This window comes from Chinchilla lanigera, unplaced genomic scaffold (genome assembly GCF_000276665.1).
Source record: "Chinchilla lanigera isolate Chin_1 unplaced genomic scaffold, ChiLan1.0 scaffold00193, whole genome shotgun sequence".
NCBI lineage: Eukaryota > Metazoa > Chordata > Mammalia > Rodentia > Chinchillidae > Chinchilla > Chinchilla lanigera.
In genome coordinates this window covers 501,577-511,043 of record NW_004955594.1, presented here as the reverse complement: position 1 = coordinate 511,043, position 9,467 = coordinate 501,577, and the positions used below count along the sequence as shown (strand labels likewise).

At 39.9% G+C, this 9,467-nt stretch overlaps 1 protein-coding gene across 3 annotated transcripts in view; it reads left to right on the top strand.

The window, feature by feature from the left end:
* The window catches only part of LOC102005760 (phosphatidylinositol-binding clathrin assembly protein-like), a gene marked incomplete at its 3' end in the record, with an annotated part of 30,283 nt that extends 24,056 nt beyond the window's left edge, over positions 1–6,227 (top strand). For 2 of the 3 annotated variants that reach the window (XM_013510003.1, XM_013510002.1), the window contains 3 exon segments: positions 2,118–2,197; positions 2,947–3,023; positions 6,129–6,227. In XM_013510003.1, coding sequence (XP_013365457.1) covers positions 2,118–2,197; positions 2,947–3,023; positions 6,129–6,227 — 256 coding nt within the window. 3 annotated transcript variants of the gene reach the window in all.
* Positions 6,228–9,467: the final 3,240 nt, after the last annotated feature.

The window sequence follows — 9,467 nt, the reverse complement described above, 5'->3', positions numbered from 1 at the left end:
GCTGGGCTCAACTGTTCTCGTCTGGGCTTGGCTCAACTGTGCTGGGCTCTGCTCGACTGGGATCAGCTGGGCTGGACTCAATTGTGCTGGGCTGGGCTCAGCTGGGCTTGGCTTGACTGTGCTGGGCTCGGCTCGACTGGGCTCGGCTCGACTGGGCTCGGCTCGACTGGGCTCGGCTCGACCGGGCTCGGCTTGACTGGGCTCGGCTTGACTGGGCTCAACTGGGCTGCAGTGGGCTGGGCTTGACTGGGCTCGACCAGGCTGGGCTCTGCTGGGCTTGGCTAGGCTCGACTGGACTGTGCTCGGCTCGACAGGGCTAGGCTCGACTGGGCTCGGCTAGGCTTGGCTTGACTGGGGTGGGCTCCGCTGAGCTGCGTTCTACTGGGTTAGGCTCGTCTGGGCTCGACAGGGCTCCACTATGCTCAGCACGACTGGGGTGGGCTCGAGTAGGCTGGGCTTGGCTGGGCTCGACTGGGCCTGACTGAGCTGGGCTGGGCTGCCCTCGACTGGGCTCGGGCGGGCTCGCCTCGACTGGCCTGGGCTCGGCTCAATTGGGCTGTGCTCTGCTGGGCTTGGTTTGACTGTGCTGAGCTCAGCTGGGTTGGGCTGGGTTTGACTGTGCTGGGTTCGGCTGGCCTTGGCTGGGCTGGCCTCAGCTGGGCTGGGTTCGACTGTGCTGGGCTCAACTGTGCTGGGCTCAGCTTGACTCGGTTAGGTTGGGCTGTTGTGGGCTCGGCTGGGCTCGGCTGGACTCGGCTGGACTCGGCTGGACTCGGCTGGACTGGCTTGAGGTGGGCTCAGCTCAACAGGGCTAGGCTCGGCAGCGCTTGACTGGGCTCGGCTAGGCTCGGCACGACTGGGCTGGGCTCGAGTGGGCTGGGCTCGGCTCCGCTGAGCTGGGCTCTACTGGATTAGGCTCGGCTGGGTTTGACTGGGCTCGGCTGGGCTGTGCTCGACCGGGCTAGGCTCGGCTGGGCTTGGCTGCGCTGTACTGGACTGAGCTCGACTGAACTCGGCTGCGCTCGGCTCTGCCAGGCCCCGCCCCGCCCAGCTCAGCTAGACGAGAGCTCGAGCGCTGGCGCAGGGACGTCTGCTTCAGAACAGCTGCAAGCCTTTTTCTGCACGATGTCAGCTGGCGGAGAATTATCTGAAGAGCAATCAGGCAAACCCTCCCCCCTTTTTTTTGTCTTTTTGAGACAGGGTCTCACTGTGAAGTTCAGGCTGGCCTTGAGCTCCCTTTGTAGCCCAGGCTGGTCTCAAGCTGGAAACGATCCTCCTGCCTCAGCCTCCCGAGTGCTGGGATTACAGGCGTGCGCCACTATGCCCGGCTGTATCAGCAATTTTTTTTTTTTTTTGTACCGGGAGTCGAACTCAGGACCTTGCGCTTGCCAGGCAGGTGCTAGTGCCACTGAGCTATGTTCCCAGCCCTGGTATCAGCGGTTTTGTCTCCAAAATGTGCTCCTTCCTGTGTCTCCATCTGTAATTCCCTCTCAGTCAGCTTTCATTTTCAGTACTTTAGATCTCAGCTCAACTGACTTGGTCACACTCTCCTGCTTCAACACTACCTGAGTGTATGCCTCTATTTGTGGTATTTGTCACAACTTTGACTTCACATTTGTGTGACTGTTGGTATCTTTTCTCCCCCAGACCTGTAGACTGTAAAGTCTGAGATCGATATTTGATTGAGTTTGCTAAGCTGAGTGATATTCTCTGTCTCTTCGTTTCCCTCTGTGCCAGTTTTCTTCTCTTTACTCTGCCTCTTCTCTCCTTGGCCTAATGCTTTGCTTAAGTTTCCCTGGTGACCTGTGCCTCAGGAAGGAACCAGGAATAATGAATTATTTCAAGCTCAAAGTCTTTTCCTCAGGGGTTATATATGTTAGCAGTCCTTTTCTTCTTTTAAGACGTTTCATTGTTTTAAAAGTGTTTTCCAAACAAAAATGTATTCCAAAGAATAAGTTTGAAAATCTGACTTGATATAAGATACTACCTTTAATAATGAATTTTCATATAAGAGTTTTAGCTCTGATGAATTTGTTATAGAGGTGTCCTTATTTTAATTGAAAATATTTTTATGATATAGGAGAGTACCAAAGACTAAATCTTTAATAACATTTTAGGCACCCCACAGTTTAATTGAAGCACTGAAACAGCATTTAATTTATTTGGAAAAGAAAAATGACTGTTTACCTCCTTACAGGTAAGTTAATAAATGTGTTAATGTAGGTTAATTTTGTTTCCCTCTAAATGATTTCCTCAGGCTAAATGCTATAACAGTATAACTAAATAAAGGGCTATGACTACCATGGAATCCTACTCACCTATTGTAAATGATGACATGTAACAGATTGTTAAATCTTTTGTAGAGTTCCACATTCTTCCCAACTTCTTTTCAGGAATTTGATTCTCTGCCATAAAGGCGTCTCTAATAAGAATAACTATTATATAGATTATTTAATGGCGTGGCAAATTGTTCATTTACACAACAGTATACGTACTTCTATTGATCAAAACATACGTGTCTATGCATGTACATATATGTACACATACATATACTCCTTATATATGCGTATATGTACAAATTGAATAATACAAAATTGAGATATATCACCTTAAAATAGTCACATTGGCTATTTTCAAGTGGAATAATTATGGTTGATTTCATTTTTCTTCTTTGTGTTTTTGTATTGTCCAATATTTGTGCAATGGTCATATACTGTTCATTCACAGGTTAGATGGTAAATCCTTTGGCTAATATTAACTATATCTTTTCCACAGTTAGTAGATAGTTTGGTAGATGAATGAAGCAAAGAAACGTAGGCTCAACTACGTAGGATATATGTGCTTCTGTTTATCCTCCTCTATACTCTGGCTTCTCTTCAGATCACATAAATCTTGTACCTTTTATTTACTGTCCACTGTGCCTCATTTTTCTTGTGATCTCTGTAGACTCCAGCGTGAATTTATTCCATCCATCCCAGTTAGCCCAGTTGTGAAAGCCTCAGCAAGCCAAGCTTTGAGTACAGGTAATACGACGTTATGACATGATTATGTCAGTAATAATTGAAGGCAGGATTAGAATTTTTAATTCTTCCACTGCTCCACATCTATTGCTGCCTCCTCCTGAAGCATATATATGTTCACAATTATGAAATAATATGTGAGCAAGGATATTCACTGAAGCACTGTTATAGCAAAATGGCTGTGAATAAGAGGCTTATTTTTATGTACTGATATGGAATCATCTCCAAGTTGTATTGCTCAGTGACAAATGAGCAAGGTGTGAAACAAGTTACACTATACCACCGTCTTTGCTTTTTTGAAATGGAAAAAGAAAACCTACATATATCTAAAATAATACTTCTGGAAAGATATATAACTAATGAATTTAAATTGGTTGTCTACAAGAAGAACATGGTGGTTCATGGATAGAGGTGGGTGGGACACTTTCCATTGTATACCATTTTGTAACTTCTGAAATTCATGCCATGTAAATGATTACCTATCAATATGTAAAATTTACAAATAAGCGCATGTATGTATACATGCAGTGTGATATCTTATAATACTTGAAGTGGAAACTCTTCGTAATCCCTTAAGGTTAATTTGCCTCATACCAGCTTACAAGAGCCAATTATAAAATTTTTAGGAATTTTGCTGTGTGGCTAAAGTCATGCTGATTACTTGAAATTGGCCATGATGGGAGTGTTTACAGTACAGAAATGGGCAAACCTCAGAAATAGGGCTTTTTTTTACCTGAAGAGTTATACATTTATTGGCAAATGGCTGCTCAGAGGCAGGCATATTTTAATGAGTTATTGTGTTTCAATGATGGCATTTGATTCTTTAGACACAAACTCATGCTATAATAAACTATAATGTCATAGAGTTTATATGTATTTTAATTAAATTTAATCTTAAAGTTTTAAACTATACCTATTTTATTTTAATTTTTTTGAGATAGGGTCTCATTATATTGTTGAAGCTGGCCTGGAGCTCACTTTGTAGCCCAGGCTGGTCTCGACCTTGCAATGATGCTCCTGCGTCCACCTCCCAAGTGCTGAATTACAGGCGTGCGCCACCACGCCCGGCAAAACTATATCTATTTTAAATGTACTTTTCTTTTGTGTATACATTTTCACTGGACAAACATTCTGCATTTCTAATGGATGAATTCAACCAACATTACGATGAACATAAGTCCTTTGAGTAAAACCATATATCTGGAAAAGACCAGACACTTGCTTAATTTCCAAGAGAATGACTACTGTCACTTTTCTGAGTCTTATCATTTGGGAATTATTATTATTATTTTTTTTTTTTTTTGGTTTTTTTCTCCGGTACCGGGAACCGAACTCACGACCTTGCGTTTGCCAGGCAGGCGCTTTTGCCGCTGAGCTAAATCCCCAGCCCCTGGGAATTATTATTAATTGCAACAGATGCTACAAGACAAACATGGCTAATATAACAAGCTGTGTTTATATTATGGTTTATATTCATAGCTAGAGCTCCAAACAGAGTAGCTAGCTGTTCCCTGGACTTCTCCCCTTGGATATTGCACAGTTATCTCAAACTCAGTTTATCCAGAATGAAACTGTTCACTTCCCATCTCCCAAGCCTTGTTCCTTTGCCTTTGAATGACACCCCTGTCCACACTAGGTGCTCAGTTGTGACTTAGAAGTTCTATTTTGGAAAAAAATTTTTCTGCCTTTACTCTAATCCATCGCCAGATTCTACTCATTCTACTTTTCAGTGATCTCTCAATTTTCTATACTTGCATGCGTCCAAACTACTACAATCTTAAAACCACTGCCAATTTTCTCTTGAGATATAATAGTCACTTACCTGGTTCCTATATATCCGTTCTTGCTCTCCTCTAACCCTTTCTCCATGTTATAGCCAAAGTGATATTTAGAAACTTAAATATAGGCATGCCATTCCCTTCATCACAATCTTTCAGAGACTTCCCATTTCCAAAGATAAAGCCCAAAAGCTTCGTGTTGTGTCGTTCTTGCCCAATTCTCTGGGATTCTGGAGTGGTTTCGCTTAGATATCCCCCAGGTCATTCTCAGGTTCCTTCTGCTCCTTCCTCAGGCCCTAATCCCCATGGCCCAGCCGATGTATATTTTACCCTACAAGTCTCAGATTCTGTAAGTCTAACAAAAACTCAACAGATGCTGCTGCAAGAGCTTTCTGACTATCTCCCTGCTTCTACCATGCCAGTCCATTCTTTATACAGCAGAATGATCCCTTTAAAATACAAAGTAGATCATGTTTCTCCTCTGTTCAAATCCCTCGTGGCTTTCTCCATCTCATAGAAGCCGGCCTGAGTTGGTAGCCTCAGTATAAAAACCAGAAGAACCCTTCCAGTTCCTTGTAAGACCCTTAAAGATCTGCTTTCCCAGGCCTGCAGCTGTCTTCTTGTCCTTTTGGTCACTCTGAATGCAGACACGCTGGCATCTTCCTTGGTATCCAGACAAACCAGGCACATTCTTTCCTCAAGACCTTTGCTCCTGTCAGTCCTTTTGCTAGATCATGGTAGTTCAGTCTCTCAAAGCCTTAGTTTCCCTTGCAGTGAGTCTTTCCCTTTTAAAATTTAGATTACTGCATACACTAAGCTAAACATGTAAAGCAAAGATTATTAGCAATACATAGAGAACTTGAGCATACCATTGTACTGAGAAGATTCTCATTATTGGACAGATCTCCTCCATGAACATATCATACCCCGCTGTCCTTTTCCTTAGCATTTATCACTATCTAGCATATTACAAAATTTATTTGTTCATAAGTGAGGCCCTGGGTTTGATACCCAGCACCACAAAATCAAAATAAATAAAATTTATTTTTCTGGGTTATTTTCTGTCCCCATTAGAATGTAAACTACCTGAAGCTGTGGGTTTTTGTATCTTTGGCCTGTGCAGCATCTAGTACAGTGTCTGACACATAACAAGTACTCAATTAAAATTTATTTAATAAATTAACATCACTTTATTTATAACTTATCATTGTTTGCCTAATAACTTGAACTTTTGTTAGTCTGGAATGGGTGAATACGTGTATGCCATTACCATAGAGACTTAAGTTTGGTTTATGCTTATTTTCTGATTGTTCCCCTGTGTTACAACTAGTATTCCCTTCAGAGGCCCACAGATCCGTGAGAGACAGACAGCAAGGTGGAGTAATTACAGCAAACAGCATAGATGGCACACTTGCTAGCCTTGTGCAAAGTAAGCATCTATTTTGAAGATTTATATTGTAAACATTGTAATGTATTTTTAAGAAAAAAGTGTTACACAAAATAATATAAAATTTTGTTTGTTTTTTGAAATAGATCTTAACTTTGGAGAACATGTGCTCAACAAGTAAGTTGTTATTTTAAAAAGACAACAAATACGTACTAGATGAAGGAGCTTTTAAGAGTAACAACTAGAAGTTTTAAAATCACTTGTTATAAAACTTTATAATATGTGGATCTTTCCTTAAATAATTATAACAAGTAAGGTGACTTTAGCTGTTACGTAAGATCCCAAATTTGCAAGTAAAATTTCCTGTTAAGCTATACTGTATTATACAGCTCTTCTGTATTTTTTCCTTCTGGGTTCCAAGCATGTCTCAAATATTGGCATTCCACCAAGCTTGTATTCTTGGTTCTTTTCTTACTGTGTAATATAGATGGTGTTAAATGAGTCATGGTTATTTTAATTTTATTAAGCAAAGATAATAAAATTACTAGTTGGAACTCTTGAGTGACATAAGATAGCCAATGTTATTTAAATGAGTTAACTCCTAAAACTTCAGCCAAACAAACAGAAACTAGGCAAATGGGAGGTAAAAGTGATAATACTGACAACTAATAATATACAATGTAAGTGTAAAAACAGGATAAGGAGACTAACCAGGGTAAGAAAGGCTATCATATAATAATATAAGTACTAAGACTATATGCAGTAAGCTAAATACAGAAATGAAAATTAGTAGAGATACATGGGAAACTTGAGAAAAATATAAATAGAAAACCACTTCTTTTGTTATTGGATGGATCCAGTAGATAAAAGATACAGACAAAAGTTGTTTTCTGGTTTTTTTTTTTTTTTTTTTTTTTTTTTTTTTTTTTTTTGAGACAGGGTCTCTCTATGCAGTTCAGGCTGGCCTTGAACTTGCAATGATCCTCCTGCCTCAGCCTCCCGAGTGCTGGGATTACAGGCGTGTGCCGCCATCACCAGCAAAGACAAAAGTTTTAAATATGCATAATAAATAAATAACAATAATAAATGTAAACATACATTCTTTGAATGTTTACTGTTCAAAGCAATAATATACATGGCCACAAAGAAAACGTTAACTGAATTTTAAAGTAAAGAATTTTACAGGCTACATTCTCTCACAATTAAAAAAAATTATAACTAATTAATAGAAGTTGGTCATGAAAATTGTACCCACTTAGATTATTGAAAATATAGTCTTTCTACTGAAGATAAAGTCAAAAGAAAAATTATTAAGTATACAAGCTTAATGAAAGAGAAAATTTTATGCCAAAGCTAATGCAGCACTCTGAAAGCTAAACTCAGAGGAAAATTTGTAGCTTTAGGTTTCTTCATTGTTGAAAAAGAGAAATTTTTAAAAAGAATGTAGTTCTTAACAAAACAGAAAATAACAAAAATTATTAGAAGGTAAATGTAGAAATATAAACCCTTAAATTAATACAGTTACAAACAAAATCAAATGAATGCAAAAGTTATTTCTTTGTAAAGTCAAAGTTCCTCCAATTAAATACAAAAAATATACAATATTGGAAATAAAAGAGCTACCTAATGTGGGAAAGACTAAAATAATTTATTGAAATACTCTGTGCAACTGCTTGGAATCAACATATTTGAAAATCTTGAGGAAATGGAAGATCTCCAGTTCACTGAATAAAATGACATAACTTTAATGTTAAAACCTCATAAAGATTGAACAAAAAAGGGAAACTGCTGACCAATGTCATTTATTCATTACAGATGTCAGAATTCTAAATAAAATTTTGTAATACACGTTATAGTGTAAAAAGTAGATGCATCTGGGATACATTTTGGAGGTAGAGCTGATAACGTTTGATTTAGGGATGAGGAGAAAAGGTTGGTGCTATGAGGACGGTGGTGTAGCATACTATGATGAGAAAGACTGGAGAAATAATTGGAGTAAGTAAGTTGAATTAAGAGTTCTATTTGACATCATATGTTTGAGATAAGTATTACACGTTGAAGAAGAGGTACACATGTGAGCCTGGATATCAGGGCTGGAGATAAAAATTTGTGTCATCAACATTTACCTGCTGGTTAAAGACCTTTTTAAAATTTTTCACACGACAAAAGCGTACAACTTTATTTAAGTTTTACTTAACATGGGAGCCCTCATAAGAAAATTAAGACATAATGAAACAGTTAAATCAATGTATTTTTATGCCAGGGGTGATGAATAGCTAGTTAGGGGGAAAGAGAATAGGGCAAAAGGGGCATGATCTAATGACTATAAACTGGAAGAGGGCCAGGCATGGTGCACATGCCTGTACTCCCAGCACTCGGGAGGCTGAGGCAGGAGGACCGCCGTGAGTCCAGGGCCAGCCTGGGCTACATAGTGAAAGCTTGTCTCAAAAACACAAAACGAGATTTCAGTGATACAAACAGCCTGCTGTGGCACACGTGCCGTAGGCTACCAATGTACTGTGTTGTTTCCCTTCTCTATACAGAAGCTTTTTAGTTTGGTGTAATCCCAGTTACCTATTTTTGCTGCTGTTGCCTGAGGTTTTAGAATCAAATCTAAAAGTCCATTACCCCAAACAACGTCATGTAGTTTTTCCTCCATAATTTTTACATCAGTATGTTGGCTTTCTGTTACTGTAACAAATACCTAAAATAATCAGTTTAAAAGAGGAAAGGTTTGTTTTGGTTCGTGAGTTTTATTTATTTATTTATTTATTTATTTTTGTCTTTTTGAGACAGGGTCTCACTATGCAGTTCAGGCTGGCCTTGAGGTTACTTTTTAACCCAGGCTGGTGTCGAACTCTCAACGATCCTCCTGTCTCAGCCTCTCGAGTGCTGGGATTACAGGTGTGCGCCACCATATCTGGCATATGGTTCCTGAGTTTTAAAGATTTGAATCCATGATCAGTTGGCCTGTGATAACATATCATTGTGGGAACGTGTGACAGGTCAAAGCCATTTACTTCATGATCTGTAATTGAAAACAAGAAAGTGGAGCCTGGGGTCTCAGTATCCCCCTTCAGTGCATGTCTCTGATGACCTAAGGGTCCCCCTACCTTCCAACAGTGCCACTGGATGGGGAACAAGCTGTCAACACATGGGCCTGTGGGGACACTGCGACACAAACTATGGCATAGCAAGTAGCTTGGCAGTATCAGCTCTTATATTTGTCTTTAATACACTTTGAGTTGCTTTTTAAAACTTTTTTTTTTTTTTTTTTTTTTT